The 16,675-nt window shown below is 41.6% G+C and overlaps 1 protein-coding gene and 1 long non-coding RNA gene across 5 annotated transcripts in view; both read left to right on the top strand.

Annotated features, from left to right (window-relative positions):
* Positions 1–12,740, top strand: part of LOC130830077 (cyclin-Y-like protein 1) — a 75,400-nt gene extending 62,660 nt beyond the window's left edge. For all 4 annotated transcript variants that reach the window (XM_057696986.1, XM_057696988.1, XM_057696989.1 and 1 more), the window contains 4 exons: positions 525–644; positions 4,894–5,060; positions 8,334–8,496; positions 9,637–12,740. In XM_057696986.1, the coding sequence (XP_057552969.1) occupies positions 525–644; positions 4,894–5,060; positions 8,334–8,496; positions 9,637–9,753 (567 nt within the window). In that variant the 3' untranslated portion in view covers positions 9,754–12,740. The remainder of the gene's footprint in view (positions 1–524; positions 645–4,893; positions 5,061–8,333; positions 8,497–9,636) is intronic.
* Positions 12,741–14,438: 1,698 nt separating this feature from the next.
* On the top strand, positions 14,439–16,349 carry LOC130830078 (uncharacterized). The gene is made up of 3 exons (XR_009047715.1): positions 14,439–14,486; positions 14,654–14,814; positions 16,309–16,349. It is a non-coding gene; the product is annotated as an uncharacterized LOC130830078 (long non-coding RNA).
* The last annotated feature ends 326 nt before the right edge of the window (positions 16,350–16,675 follow it).

The raw sequence follows: 16,675 nt of genomic DNA, 5'->3' as shown, positions 1-16,675 counted from the left end.
CAAATGTGGTAAGACCTCTAAGAAGAAAATTAGAAAGCTGCTTAAATTTTAAACCAATTAAAATGACAAAGTTTTAAGATTCACGTCTTCAGGTGCTCTGTGGCCACATGTGGCTGGTGACTACTGTATAGGACAGAGCATTCTTAGAGCCTTATGGTGACAGGACCCTGGAAGTGTTTTTTTCAAAGTTGATGGCAGAAAAGTATGATGACACATGGTGATCAGCAAGACTTTTGAACCTAAAAAGAGTTGACATTTGGTTAGAATTCTGTGGGGAGAAAGGTGGAAATATGTACATTTTCTGAGGTTGCATCTGTGTTTTTCTTTAGTGGGTGGTGGTGAGTATTAAATCACTGTAGTGTTTTAGGATCCCATTGTTTATATTTAAAAGACTCCAAGACATGTCACCCAACCAAAATTACTTTAAGGGGCACGTGGGCCCAAATGTGAAGACTGCTGCCTTGAGGGTACTTTTAAGTAGTTTTCTTCAGTGGATGCTTATATTGCCTTCTTTCTTCTTTTAGCAAGAAAAGCTTCCAGAGGAATACTTTAAGCGTGATCCTGAACATAAATTCATTTACAGATTTGTTTGCGTTCTGTTTAGTGCTGCACAACTACCTGCTGAGTGTGCCATAGTAACTTTGGTAAGCTACGTTTTCTTTCATAAAGCACCTGTAGAAATTTCTGTCTTGTACACAAGGTGCGGTCCTGTTTTTAAAATGAAAGTAGGTTCCTGAAAGGATCGTCAGAACTTTACTAAGAGAAACCTATGAAAAGAAAGTAAAATATACACATTTGAGCTTAATAGTCATTATGATTTAAAATGTTGCCATTGCTCTTCTTATCAGAAAACAGTTGCTATTCAAGGCAGCAGGAGAGAGTTCTGGTTTCTCCTTGCACACCTCAGGGCACACATGCACATACAGTGTACACACGTACACACAGACAAGGTGTGCAGTGGTGGTAGGATGGGGGCGATGACTCATCTGGTCCACAGGCAGAAACGGACTCCATGTAGTTCTAAGCTGAGTCCCAGGCTGTATTACCCAGACAGTTCTGATGTATAACTGACTGAGAACTGCTGCCCTCAGTTCTCTGTTCTTGGATGATGGTGTTAACCATCCCCGCTATCCTCTTGTGCCTGCATGTGGAGTTGCCCAGGATTAGGGTGCCAGCAGTACTTGGAAAGGCTTTACTCTAGTTAGCCTGCTAAACTGCAGTTGCGTGAGGACCTTTGTGTCATCCATACTGAATTCCTACGGTAAGAGCTGATCATTTGAATAATAAATCATATTCAAGTGAGAGGTAGTTGGGATCGTTTTACTTACTCCTCCCTATAGCACACCTGTATGGGAAAGTCAGCTGCGTGGTCCGGAGGGAGGGAATAGTTAGGCCGCTGCCCGCTTCTGTCCAGGCAGAATCTAGCGGAGGAGGCTTGTCCTTTTGAAAAGAGACCCCTCTGTGGACACTGGATCAGACACAGGCCTTTCCTTGGAGCTCCAGGCCACTTGGAGTGCTTAGCACATGCTTGAGAGAGGCAGCAGTGGCGCTTGCATGTGGAGAACCAGGAAATGCAGGGAGGAGAGCATCTGGGGCTGGAAGAGGGGCATTTCTTTGTAGACATGTTGAGTGTGACGTACCTGTGAGACGGCAGAGTGGCGATGTCTAGTAATCATTCGAGTGTATGGGACAGGATCATGAATCTGAGCTAGAGGGAGGGCATTACGTATAGCTGTTCAAATGCAGAGAAAGAATGTAAAATAGAAAGTGGGTAGAAGATGTATAGGGACTGTTAGCACTTAAGGGCGAGTCCCCAGAGGGGTGGCTAGAGTGGTAGGAAACCCAGGAGGGAATCCTAAGAGGTGCCAGGAGAGGTTCAGGAAGGAGAGTGTGGTCCAAGTGCTGGTTGCTGCCAAGGAGCTGCTCATGCCATAAATCCCCCCTAATACCTACTCTGTCCCTATTCTAAGTGCTGGGGATGGAGGAGAGAACAGGTTGAATAAAATTCTTGCCTTTATGGAGCAAGTGTGGAAGACGTAAGTTTCTGTGTTTGTTTTTACTTTTTACATTTTATTTATTTTTTTGGCTGCGTTGGGTCTTTGTTGCTGTGCGTGGGCTTTCTCTCATTGTGGCGAGCCACGGGGCTCCTCTTTGTTGTGGTGCGCAGGCTTCTCATTGCAGTGGCTTCTCTTGTTGCAGGAGCAGGGGCTCTAGGTGCACAGGCTTCAGTGGTTGCAGCATGTGGGCTCAGTAGTTGTGGCTTGTGGGCTCTAGAGCTCAGGCTTAGTAGTTGTGGCTCACGGGCTTAGTTGCCCTGCAGCATGTGGGATCCTCCCAGACCAGGGATCAAACCCATGTCTCCTGCATTGGCAGGTGGATTCTTGACCACTACGTCACCAGGGAAGTCCTGCTCAGGTTTTTTGAGTTTGGTTGTTGTTGTTGTTTTAATTTTTATTGGAGTATAGTTGATTTACAATGTAGTGTTCGTTTCAGGTATACAGCAAAGTATAAGTATCTTTTGTAATGAGTATTTTTAAAAAGGAATATTTCAAGTAGTTGTAAAAATCAGGAAGAGAAAGCAAGGTAAAGGAATAAAGTGATTAGAGGGACTTACTGGAACGATCAGGAAGAGCCTCTTTAAAGAGGTAACATTTGAACCTGGGACCTGGCCGAACCGAGGAAGAGCAGGAGCGCCGGCATTACAGGCAGAGGGGACAAGTGCAAGGCTCTGAGACAGGAATATGTCCTGTGTGTTCAAGGAAGAGCAAGGTGGCCGTTGTGATCAGAGTGGGGAATGAGGGAAAGAGCATAGGTGATGAGGTCGCAGGACAATGCCATACCGCACAGGGCCTTGTAACTTAGAGGCCGTGCCAAGAAGTTATCTGTTTGATGGGAAAACTCTGGCAGATCTTGAGCAGGCACATGAAGTACACTTAATTTAAGAGGCTCTCCTGCCTGCTTTGGGGAGAAGAGACTGTAGTCTGTTGCGAGTCAGAGTGGAGGCAGAGAGGTCCGGAGGCAGTGGCAGTAACATGAGTCAGAAGTGACAGATGTTGGGTTGGCCAAAAAGTTGATTTGGGTTTTTCCATAACATCTTAGGGAAAAACCCAAATGAACTTCTTGGCCAACCCAGGAGAAGAGAAAAGTGGTCTGGTTACCAGGGAAGGTAGAGACAACAAGAATCTCCAACAGATTGGAGCAAGAGAACTCAAATGGAGGTTTTTGGTCCCAGCAACTAGGCGTGTGGCAGTGTCTTTCAGTTGTGAGGGAAGGCCTGGGCTGGGAAGCGTTGGGATGAAGAGTCCTGTGAAGACACCAGTGACCGTGGCAAGAGTAGTTTCAGTAGAGCCACGGCGGCAGGGGATAGACGACAGTGGGCTAAGGAGAGGAGGCGATGAGGAGCCAGTGTCAGGGCGTTTCCTGAGGACAGATGGTAGGGGTCGTGGGCCATAGGCTGGGAACAGGTAAGTGTTCACAGTGGAGGAAATCTCTGACAGAGAGGAAGAAAGTGTTCAAAAAGAGGTTAATCGTGGGAACAGTATTCTGCAGAAGTGAGATGGGATCCACTTCATTCATAGAAGAGTTGGCTTTAGTGAAAAGAAAGAAACTCACTCCCACTGAGACAGGAGGGCAAGTGGTATAAATGAGTGTGGGCACATACCAGGTTTGCCAGTACAGGTGAGAGGAGATTGAGAGATTGCCAATGTCCTTTTAAGTGCCTCTAATTAGTCCCGTAGAGAATTGAACCTTGTTAGGGAGATTCATTCTTAGGGCACTGGAGAGTGCTGAGTTCTCTGGGGAATGGGAGCAGAAATTCACTCAGAACATACACATAGAATCTCAATATCCATGTTTGAAAACACAGTTGAGTTTGGAGAGCACTGGCAAGTCTGAGCTGTCAATCTGATAACCTTCAGTTAGTTAAACATACGCTTTAAAATTGGATTTTTCCTTTTTGTCAGATGGCATATGCACTCTTCTGCAGAGGTAACCACAAATCACAGCTTACCTCTTTCATCTTTACTCAACTGTTAACTTTGTCCATTTCTTTGTAGAATAGACATTTGATACATGGAAAAGAAATCGTGACATTCACTCGCAAACTGCCTGGCAGGTTTAGAGGGGCCTCAGGGATACAAACACGGGCAGCTCTTTCCGCCTTAAAACCAACGAATTGAATAAGCTGCAGATTATGTAAGACAGAAGTGAATTATTAAATGATAATGGAGATGTGAAAAATAGGGGATATGAAAAAGACTATCCTCTGTATGCATGTGCGTTCCTTAGAAAGGTATTAAAGATGGGAATGCTCGACAGTTAGAAAGCCCCTCTGTACTGCCTGTCCTGCTGTGCCACACAGCAGCCACTGGGAGGCTCTCTTGACCACCAGTTTTTATCTTCAAGTTCATGCCATAAAAGGACTAGTTACTCTGAAGAGGAGATAAAGATGTGCTCAGTCTTACCAGAGTTTTACATACTCAAGCGTTATGTAAAATTGCCATGTAACCACCACCAGGTATGGTAGGTACATTGCACGTGCAGGCGCTCAGGCATTTACTGAGCAGTTGAAATCCATGCTGGGCTGTATGTGCTGCCCTTTACAGGTGGGAAGGTAATAACACAAGGCCTGTCTTTCGAATGCCCTTTGTCCTTTCATTCCTGTGACCAGAATTGGGTTGGAAATTCACATGGGCAGAGTAGAAATATCAGAGCAACAGAAATACCTGACTTACAACTGTGACTTGGCTTCTGGCCTTGGCTGGCCAAGCAAAGTCTGTAGAACCTCAGAATAAAAGGCACATCAGAAACAGATGAAATCTGTCATTCCTAACAGTTCTTATCACAGCACTTCAACTGAACTAAAATCAACGATCAGTGCTCTACTTTTTGCAGGTTTACTTAGAAAGGCTTTTAACTTACGCTGAGATCGATCTTTGCCCCACTAACTGGAGAAGAATTGTTTTGGGAGCCATTCTTCTTGCCTCCAAGGTTGGGGACCATCAGCCTCTATGGAATGTGGACTACTGCCTGATCCTCAAGGACATTATAGTTGAGGACATGTGAGTTTGTAAGGTTCTGGTGAACTTTCTGTTTTCCAATACCTCATTTGTTCCCATACAGTTTACATTTTAAGAAATATTACATTTTAAGAAAGGTTATATTGTGCAAAGAGCTGAAATAGGCATAAAACTACAGACTTCTTCCTTTCTGGCTGTAGTATAACAATTCGTATTTCCCATCATTAATTGGTAGGTCTTGATGTGTTATTGCTGTAATATTCTGCTTGATAAATTGACATGATTTTTCCAGTGGTTTTTGCCAGACATTTTACAAGCTCACTATAGAATAACACGGTATAGTGAATAACTTCACGGCTTTCTTAAAGTTGTCTACCAGGTTCAGACCATTTTTAAGGGGCACACGTCTGGCCTCTGAAGTAAGCGGCCACCGTTAAGGTCTCAGGGCTCTAGACTACTGCGAGGTTATAACTTCAGCCTGAGTCACACATTGTATATTTGCTTTTGCTGGTCTTTTTCCTCCTTTTTATCTGAGGTTTTGTTGTTATAGAAACCGTGATGTACAGATAGCCACATATAAAGGTTTCAGATCCTTGTGTTCCTATCTCCTCCCCTATTTAGGAGTATTCCCCATGTTTAGAAATAGGTCTGCTGAGTTAGGAAACTCTGATCTCTCAGACTGGGAAGCATCACCCGGGCCTCACCCAGGGCACTCAGCAACCCCAGCAGCACTTTGTGGGACCTTGAGTTAACTAGGCAGGTGCTCCTCACTGATGGCATGCTGACATGGGCATGAAACACCAGGCTTCCAATCTGGCTGCGGTGAAGGGCCCCAAGGGTGGGATGCAGGATGAGCCAGAGAGGTATTTCTAGCAGACTCTTGAAGTGCTCACTTGACAGTGAAAATGTCTTTGTGGGTGGCATTTAGGAAAGTGTGAAAGGACACGTCTGCATTATATTGAACAGAAGAGGCCGATCAAGATCATGGCAGGCAGTGGCCAGAGTTTGCTTTTGTTCCTTTGCACCTTACTCTAGATAATTCAGAATTGCCGAAGTGCATATTTAAAACTGAAGCGAGGAAACTTGTGACGAAGTGAAGGGACCAGTGCTTGTTGGGATGGTAGCTGTCAAAGTGGCTTTTGGTGAAAATGTCCACTCTGGTGATAATGGAAACTAAGTAGTCATGGGGATATTGTTGGTAGCCATTGTAGTAAACAGTGTGATGGCGGATAATGGCTTTGAAATGAATAGAGGTAATTTTGGAAGTTGCAAAAACTAAAGTGACTTTGACCATCAGTATCATCAGTCTTTAAACTGGTCCCTTGAAGGAAGGAAAATTTGTAATCGTAAACACCAACCCTGGCATGATGGCAGCGGGAATTTTCTGAGAGCCTGCCACTAAGCTGACCGGCGCTCAGGTTCCAGTTATAACATCAGAGAACATGCAGGGCAATGTGTGGGTGTTCATAGATGTGAGCCCAGCAGCCTTGGTGGCAGTGTCTAGCTGCAGGAAGAAACATTTGAAGCAGCGCTTTTCTGTGTAGAATGGAGAATCACCCGGAGTTATGTGTATAATAGGCTGCTTTTGTTGATGATCTTTGGAAATTGGAAAGCATTACCACAAAGTGTTGAATACACATTTGTTTCATCCCTCTGCTGTTGACTACTATTTGTAATGGTCTCACTTTGAGTCTAAATTGAAAAATTGGTGTCTAACAGCTTTTCTTTAAAACTTTCTAACATTTATGTCTTATTAAAATATATTTCCCTTCAAAAGACTACGTTAAAGTGAGCAGCTGCTGTTCAGAAAAATTTGCTGTGCCTCTAAATGGTCTGCTCTTCAGCCATCTAGCCATTTAAAAAACAACAAAAAACACAGAAGGTGCATATTCTGTAGGCATAATGCTTTTCTTCAGTGATTAAGGCTCTATTAATAGACATGTTAAGCCTATGAAGTACTGTATTTCCAGACAATTAAAATGTATTTGTGGAGAAAATATAGAAGGGATAGTGAAGTGCATTTATTCCTGTAGAAAATGAAGTCCTGATTAGCTGATTATCAAAACATTATCTGATTTACATTTCTATAGACTTATGGCCATAAGAACAGGAGATTAATTTTGGAAGTAAGTTCAGTTAGGTTTAAAGTTCAGCAAATGAGAAGCCTCATTTCTGCTCACATTCTGCTCTCCATACAGGAGAACATCAAGCATTTACTGACTTATCCAATAGATAAAATATTAACAGTTTAAAACCCAGAGACCAAATATATTGTAAAATAAGCCACTCTCATGTTTGTATTTACCATTCTTATATAATTAACTCTCTAATTTTAGTGATTGCTGTGAAAATGGTAAGATTTACTCTAGTTTTATGTTTATTTACTTAAACATTTGGCAAGCAAATGGCTATATATGGTTATGTAGCAAAGGCTTGCTGCCAGCACTCTACTTTCCCACTTCACTGAATTTGCTCTCCGCGTGCATGTGCGCGTTCTGTCCAGGCAGGGGGCTGCGGGGCTGAGCATCCGGGTCTGCCCTGTCAGAGGTCATATCATAAAGTGGGTTTAGTCCAGCCAAGACAGCTATCTTTAAGCTTACTGCCTTCTAAAGCTTAGAAAGTACATCCTGTCCTGTCATAGTGACAGCTTCTCACCCTAGGAAGGTTAAGGTGAACAGAAACTTGCATTAGGCCCTTTGACACAGCCCCATGCACTGGAGCAGGGGGAAGGGATTCCCTTTCTCATGGAATGTAGCTTATTTATTGATTTATTTGCGATGAATCCTTGTTGCTTCAAGAGTTTCCCCCCCTCAGAGATAATAGCGGTGGCTCTCGATGGATCCATTTATTGCCGTGGTGACGTGCCCATTCCTTTTGTTGGCGCGTATCTACTTCAGTAAGCCCCTTCCTGTTAGCGGCCCGGTGAAAATGTCTGCAAGTTCTTCAGAGCTAATAAACAGCATACCTCCTTCCTTTCATCTGATCACTGTAGCGGGGCCTTGTGAGTGAGCGTGGAGCATGAATCATACAGCTGCACTAATGGAACTCCGAAGAATAAGCCCCCTAGTCAGCAGCACGAGAGCATAAGAGGGCCGTAACCTCTTCCCCCTTGTCCCAAACTCAAAGTGCTGGGATGCAGAAGGGACCACAGATAGCTGTGCCTTGTTTGAACGTTAGTGTATTAATCCAGCTGGGTAGCCATTATTTGTTTCAAAACAGTATTTAGAGCCATCCTCATAGCTCAGAATGATATTTTTGAAAATAGCCCAGTTGACTAAAATTGTCCTGTGTTGGTTTTGTCTTCTCCTCCCCCAGGACTGAGCTGGAAAGGCACTTTCTGGAGCTGCTTCAGTTTAATATTAATGTTCCTGCCAGTGTTTATGTCAAATACTACTTTGACCTCCGCTCCTTAGCAGATGACAACAACCTGAGCTTTCTGTTCGCTCCTCTCAGCAAAGAGCAGGCGCAGAACCTAGAGGTGAGGAGCGCTCACTGGGGTTTTCTGTCAGCCACCAGAGCCAGCGTCTGTGGCCAAATTGTCTTGAGCAGTGATTCGGAAAATGGAAAGCTGTTAAATTAACAGTTTGAAGAGCTTATTAACCCTGGCATCATATTTCCTATGGTTTATACAGGGATCTCACATTATTAAAAAAAAAAAAAAGTAGATATTCTCTCTTCTTTAACCATAATTCAGAATATTTTCAATTAGATTTAATCTGTTCTTAGTGGTTTTCCATCTGAACCTCTACACTTACATATAACCATACGTGAATAATTTCTTACAGTTTTATCCCTCATCATAGGTATATACATAATCTACTTAGCACTCTTAACTGTCTTTTACTCAGCTTGCAGTTTGTGTGTGTGTGTGTGTATCACTGTTCAGTCCCATGAGTTTATTAGACAAAGCATCAGTGGCTAACCTGAGAGACCTATACTTGGAAGGTATAATGTGGGTTCAGATATGGATGTAGAAAGTACTTAAGTTTTTAATGGAAATGGTAATGTACATGGGACAAAGTAATTTATGGTTTATGATTTTTGGTGGGCATACAGCAAAATTCACAGCTGAAATGAACACATTTAAAATTGACACTCTCTGTGGTACCTCGGTGGTACTTTAGAGTAAGATGTTTTTCTACCGTAATTTACATGCAAGTGAAATAGCACCTTTCAGTGCTTCAATCATGAGACCTCTCCTGCCTTCAGCACACACCTACCTCATTAAAATTTTCTCAGAGTATGTAATTACTGATGAAGATTGAATAGAAGTTGAATAACTGAGTAAACACTGATTCAGCCCAAGTGTATGTTCATTATGTTTAAGGATCAAGTGTATAGATAACAGATGATACTGCTATTAGGAGCCTATCTTTGGGAACCCAATTTTTCAATAACTCTTCAGTTCCCCTTTACCCCAGCAATCTAATCATAGCCCTTAAAGGATATAACCTTAGGGAATTGGCCGTTAGTGTAGATATCAGCTCTCCGAAGTAGCAGTAACTATGAACTATCTAAAAGAATGTCGATGTGTGGCTTATCAATGATGCCTTTTTTTTTTAAAGGTTGGAACTTTTTTTTCCCCTAATCGTACCTGTGTTCTGTGTGACTTTCCTAGGCCATTTCCAGATTGTGTGACGACAAATACAAAGACTTGTGCAGAAGTGCTGTAAGAAGGTCCTTCAGTGCTGATCATTTCATCGGTATTCAGCACTCCAGTGCCATCCTCTCTTAAGGAAGAAGTGAGGGTTTGTAACATCAGAAACCCCTCGCAACGAGGACTGGAGAAATATCACCTCTCCTGTTCAGAAACCAGCAAAGTTAGTATTTTCACCTAAAAGAAAGACATTGAATTCAAGAGACTCATGGACAGCGAGGATTATATATGCTCATAGGAAAGAACGGAACCTTGTCAATGCAACACACTCTTCTGTCCTTTTTAATGTAAACAGAGTTACAAAAACCACTCCAAAGCTAAAAGCTCCCAACCCACACACAGTTGTTTGCTTACTCTGTAGGCCAATAGCTCTGAACGATGTGAGGTTTTTCAATTAGCAGTTTAAGTTTTTAGACTTTAAAGACACTAACTATAGAACATTTACGTTTTCCCTGCTTTTCTTGCCCCACTCCCCCATGTTGCTGCATATTCCTTTAGAATCAATGCAGTATTACCATTAAAACATGGGCCTCCTAACAACTCATAAAGCCACTTAGGAACAGACTGTTGTAGCATTGTTCAGTTTGAAGGCTTCTTCCTCCCTACTACATCATTGAAGCTGCTTGTCATTATTGGCAATCGATTTAAACCAAAAAGCTGCTGAATAACACTTGTCATTCAAATTCTTTGCAAGCACTACTTCTTAGCATTATTAGCGTGTTTGGGATCAAAAGCAGAGAAAGTATGTTATCATCTGCTTCTGTTGAGTCCGTGCTGCATTTCTTTTTGACTCTAATGGTGCTTCTCATTTTCTGATGATTTTCCTCTTTGTTAAATACTTGTGTGAAAGGCTATTTTCCTAATTCCAGCCAACATGGCGGTCCAGTAATTAGCAAGCAGGTAATAAAGTAGAAGGTGTCCCAAAAGTCTTAGTGCAATTTTAAGCTTTAATATAAGTGTGCTTGACACTGCAGGACACTGTTGCAGAAGTATAAATGCTACAGACTGGCAGAACATCATTTGAAAGTCTACTTGGATGTCTTCTGAACTTATTTAGTTTTGTAAATTTTAAACATTAAGCTTTTAATTTTAATTTTTTGTTTCAGCCCCTCTTGAAGATAGCAAACAATGGGCCGAAACAAAAAATTAAAATTAAGAGCTTAGTATCTCTCTTTTAGGAGATTGGTAATGATGTCACCTAAACTTGAAATATTAAAAAACAAAAAAGAAAGAAAGAAAGAAAGAAAGATTAGTGTTCTCAACTATGTGAAATCTTTTTCCGCCTATCTTCTCAAATACAGTCCTAGGAATTTTGCCTGTAAACAAAGCATTTCTGGGCCAGAAATACCTTCTCTTTTTACAGCAAGGCTTCACATTATATTGAGTGCTGCAGGTTCCATCGTTTTTAAAGGACAGAGACCTAAATGATAAATAATGGTATATAAAATATTACAATCTACCACCTCAAAAAATATTGCTTATGCAGTTTGGAGCTTGGAAACTCAAGTATTGATTGCAGTTTTATTTTGAAAAGAATGCTACAACTTATGTGGTTTTTCTTCCTCATGTTTATATTAAAAGAAAAGCTAATAAGCTCTATTTTAATTAAAATATATTGGCTACTGTGTTTGTAACACTTCTCACTATTCACATAACATTACGACTCTGCCTAACTCAGATGTCTTCAGTCAGCTCTGATAGTTGACTTTAAAGCACTTTCAGACTAACCATTCATAAGTTGTTTTGACCCTTGCCTTTAGTTCAGGTGTAGTCATTTATTTCTTTGGCTTATGCTGTTTTCAATCTGAAGATAATTTAGAACACCGAAAATCACTGGCTACAGTGCTCAGTGGCAGAGTGCACTAGATGGCATTTGCAATTGTTTTTGTGCCAAGAGGGAAAAGCAGGTAGAAGGAAAAGTAGGCAGAATACAGAGAAAAAGGAATTACAGGAATACTGTAGAATCAGAACATGAGTTATTTGAGGATTTCAAGCAATGGAACAAAAGAAAATGGAAGAACAGGAAGTACTAGAATTGTGGTTGCTGTAAAGAGGGTGACTTTTAAATAAGCCACATAATATTACTTTTAAATGCTATCTCCACTTACCTTTCCATTAGAAATATACCAACTCTCTTTAAGGTTCTTTAAGGCTCTAGCCCCTGCGCTTGAGCAGTATTCCATTAGTCCTGATAGTACTGCTGTGTTTTCATCCACCTGAATTCACTACCTACGGTCAGATCTTTACCTTTGTTCTTGATAAGTTTTTTTTTCTTTAAGCTCTTTATTGGAATATAATTGCTTTACACTCTTGTACCAGCTTTTGAGGTACACCAAAGTGAATAAGCTGTATTTATACATATATCCCCTCCCTCCTGCAACTCCCTCCTGCTCTCCCTGTCCTGGCCCTCTAAGGCATCACCCATCATCGAGTTGATCTCCCTTTGTTATACAGCAACTTCCCACTATTTACCTCTTTTCCAGTTGGTAGTGCATATATGTCTCTGCTACTCTCTCACTTCGTCCCAGCTTCCCTTTCGCCCCCCCACCCCCCCAACCCCGTGTCCTCCAGTCCATTCTCTGCGTCTGCATCCTTATCCTTGCCCTGTGGGTCAGTTGTTGATTGGGAGAAATGGTCTGATTTAGTACAGAAGGGAAAAAAAATCTATCACAAGTCACTGATAGTTCGCATCATGTAATACGCCAGTTACTAAGCAGAAATGCTGACATATCTTGAGTGGTGGAAGGTGAAAAAAAAATGGGTAGGAACATTGGACACAAGGGTAGCTTCAAGAATAAGTTGCTAGAATAAGGAGAATCACTAAGAAATTGCTCTTCTCTTTCAGCTTTAATTCTGAGGCAATACAGCCATTTTGATAAATGGGAAATTGAGTCAACTTAAGGTAGAAATTTAAACATCGCTGAAAGTAGGTTCTCTGAAAATTATGATGGGGCATGGAAACTAGTTACTAGTTGGGTGGCAACTACGGCAGTTTTTTCATGATTTTATACCTAGGAAGGGTTTGTTCCCTAAAGTAGTAAGACTATAATAAAAGAATATCTGACTACCTCAACTCAGATTTTGTTCTGTTTTGTTTTTTTCTGTTGGAATATTGACATCAGTGCAACTTTAACTCTGGTATACTGTGAACTGAACTTTGTTCTTTACAAGGAAAAGACAAAGGTTTGAAATGTATGTTTGAACCAAATGAAATTGCCATTTTTGTACGTTAAATTCACATGGTTCACCCTAAGACAGCTGCTTACTAGGGCCCGGTGTTTATGGCTAAGGAATGTTTTCCCTCCTGTATCAGATTCCATCATGGCACAGTTCTTTCACATTTACTCTTCGTGTACCCTGTATGCTCATTATTGAAATCCAACAGCTCTAATTCCTAGTTTTAGAACAGTTCAAGTTTCATTTCTCAGTTTCGTTTTCCCATTCTATAAAATGTACCATTCCTTGATTTGGGGGAAAACATGCTGAAGCCAGTATTTACTGGAAAACAATTCACTCTGTATTCAGGTTATGTGGTGTTTTTGGAAGTGTTTCCCTACAGCATGTAGGTTAGCTAAAATCTTTCATCACCCAGGCCTCCTCTCTAAGCACATGTAAAATGACTACACTGTTCCCTCACCCAGAAGCCACATTCCTGAGTAGAGAGCTACTTGGTAAAGCACTCGACAGCTGGCAGAGGCTCTCCCAGGTAAGGGCTGGTTTCTATGCAGAATCTGTAGATTATACCCAGCAACTCTCAAGTTAAAGAGTAGACCACCTAAAATCTTAGCTGTTTGCCACTTACCAACCTGGCCAGCCTGACTCTGTGCCAGCAAGAATACAAGGAGTGCTTCAGCGAAGCCTGGTCCTTTGTACGCAGGTGCAGTCTGTTTGGTTTCTGAGGCAATTTCCACTAGTCTATTTTAAATGGATTTGACAGATTACATGTGCTTAATGTGAAACAGATTTTCAGTATACCAGTTTATGGTTTAGGATCTCTAGGGTGCAGAAAGAACTAGGAAAAGTGAAACTACAGAAATTAAGAGGAATCCAGAGTTAAAGGAAAAGCGGTTCCTGTTCTTTAAAAAGAGGAACAAGTTAGGTGATTGTTGTAACTGCTGTGAAGGGAGCTAAGTAAGTTGAATGTGATTAGACAAATTCAGTGACAGCCTCAGAACCTAAGGTCCTCCAGAATGTGTAGATTATCTACTTCAAGACCTCCAATTATTCTGCTAGCTTTTTCTTAAAACATCTATTCCTTCATCTTACCATTCTCAATTCTACTAACCTTTACTTCTAGCTCCCCAGATGGTGGCCCTGTATCTCCTCACTGTGAGAACTGACGCGTCCAAAGGCAGAGCTTCCATGTTTTGTCCACCTCCCACTGCCCTCTCTCAACAAGGTCACATCACCTTCACCTTTTGCCTTTCTGCTAGTGTCCAGTGTGGCAATGCTTGATGTCAGTTACTACTATGACCCAGTTCCAAAACATTATCCCCAGGTTCCAGGAAATATAATAAGAATCGCCTTTAATCAATGACTTGGGCCCTCCTGTGTTCCCCCAAAGTATCAATAGTTCCCAATTTGCTGCACTCCCCTGACCTGCCCACAACCCTAGATGTGTCTCAGGCTAGGCAGCAGCCCCACCTTCCAAGCATTAGGAACAGACACCTTCGTTTTCTTTTTTCTTTTGGCCGTGCCATGCAGCATGTGGGATCCTTAGTTCCCTGAGCAGGGATCGAACCCGTGTCCCCTGTAGTGGAAGCATGGAAACCAATGGACCACCAGGGAAGTCCAATGCCTCACTTCTTAAGGTAACCCCTCTCATCTAATGGAGGAGATTCCATCCCAACTCTTAAAATCAAACTTCTACATCCAACCCCCCACCCCCAGTTTATTCCCTTCTGCTTCAAAACTGCATTCATCTTCCCAACATGAGGATGGGGCAATTTGACCTTCCTCAGTCCTTTACATGTCCTAGTGTTTCGCAAGATGTGGCCCCCAGACCACCTGCCTCTCATGGGCTGAAAGTGCCTGTAAGAAATGAAGCTTCTCTAAATGCAGTGTGGAATCCTGGAACAGATAAAGAACATTAGTGGAAAATCTGGTGAAATCCAAATGAAGTCCGGAGTTAACAGTAAGGTATTAATGTTGACTTCTTAGTTTAACAAATGTGCTATGATAACATGTTAATATTAGGATAAAATGGATCTATCTTTGCAACTTTTCTGTAAACCTAAAATAATTCTAAAAATGTACTGAAACAAGCAAACAAAAAGGCCCACTTCTTGGAATGAATTTCTGGAGCTGAAGGCTGGAAAGCTAGCTTTCGAATAGGAACCCCAAATGATTCTTATGCAGATACAAATTTGAAAACTAGTCTCTCAGTTCTCTTTCCATTCTATTCCTGAATGGCTGCTTCCTCCTTGTTTTACTTACCTTAGCCTGATTGAATCTTTTAGGTCCTCTCAACCCTAAAATATAAGTCCTATCATTATCCCCCTTTCACAGATGAGACAGTCTTAAGATGAAGTACACAAATGAAGTACTAAGAAGTTAAGTAATTTGTCGAGGATCACACAGCCCATAAATGATGGAGCTGGGATTTGAATCCCTAGTCAGTATAGCTCTCAATTCTATGCACAGAACCATTCTACTGCCTCTCATTCTGTTGGGCATGACAAATGAAAGAGCTCTGTAACTAAATCACTAAAAGAAGCATTATCTATTTCTCCAACCTCCTAAGTCCAACGGTGCCCCCCCTATTCCACTGGGAGGAAACGAGCAATGAGAAAGCATTGGGAAGATGTGCCAACTACAGAGACCTGTTCAGATAAGGCACTGTGGATCTTCCCCCAGGATGCAGCTCAACTGCTGTGTTTTCCATTCTCCCAAATGCTCTAATAGGTACGAATCTAATAATGCTCATAGTACTCACTTTGACACTAAAGTAATTATTTCTGGTTTACTAAGCATCTGTCCACCAGCTTGTCAGGGAAGTGCCAACTCTAAATCAACTTCCTGTTGATTAGGTCCTGTGTATTCTCAGGTTCTGTGTCAGTAGATTCAACCAACTGTGGATTGAAAATATTTAGGGAAAAACATGTTAGAAAGTTCCAAAAAGCAAACCTTGAATTTGCTACACACCACCAACCATTTGCATTATATTTACACCTACTTACTTAGGATTTGTGTTAGGTGTTATAAGTGATCTAGACATGATTTAAAGTATACGGGAGGATGCGGGGGAAGATGGGAGGATTGTGCATAGGTTATATGCACATAGTGCTCTTAGATACCATTTTATATAAGGGACTTGAGCATCCATGGATTTTGGTATTGGGTGGGGGGTGGGGAGAGGGAGACTCCTGGAACCAATTCCCCACAAATATAGAGGGAGAGCTATATATCCTCTTACCTAGGCTCCCTGATTTGTATTTAGACCTTCATACCATGTTGTGGATCTAACTGCTGAATGATAAAGTCTGGGGAGTTCCTGACTGCCAGCCAGACACCCAGAACAGCATAATTCTATCCAAGTTGCTTCAGTATAGAGTATAGATGGAGGGTTGATAAACTAGACCACCATCTCAGGCAACATCTGTTCTTATGTGTATTTCCCTTCATTTCTTCAAGTGAATCAATCACAGGATCAGCAGGAGGACCTATGAAGTATAGTCAAGTAAAATATGTTTTCATGAGTTCTGCTTCTGGCGATTGAAATCTGCTTGACTTTATTATCAATAAAAACATTGCTGCTTATATTTTAAGTAAACCTGAGGAGTCTGATCATGAAGTTAGAATCCACGTATCTCCTTTAGATACTCTTGAGAAAGCAGTGTGTCTCTCCATAAAAGCATGAGGAGAAAAATACTTGTACAGCATCTTTCTATTTGCTTTACCATTGCTCTAATGTACGTTAACATTTATCTACATTAATTGGGAACAAAGGAACAAATATAGACATTTCTTGGTGTTTCACAAATAGCTACTCTCCATATTT

Source organism: Hippopotamus amphibius, chromosome 10 (genome assembly GCF_030028045.1).
Source record: "Hippopotamus amphibius kiboko isolate mHipAmp2 chromosome 10, mHipAmp2.hap2, whole genome shotgun sequence".
Lineage (NCBI taxonomy): Eukaryota > Metazoa > Chordata > Mammalia > Artiodactyla > Hippopotamidae > Hippopotamus > Hippopotamus amphibius.
Note: the sequence above shows the minus strand (reverse complement) of the source record. Positions and strands in the feature narration are given on the sequence as shown.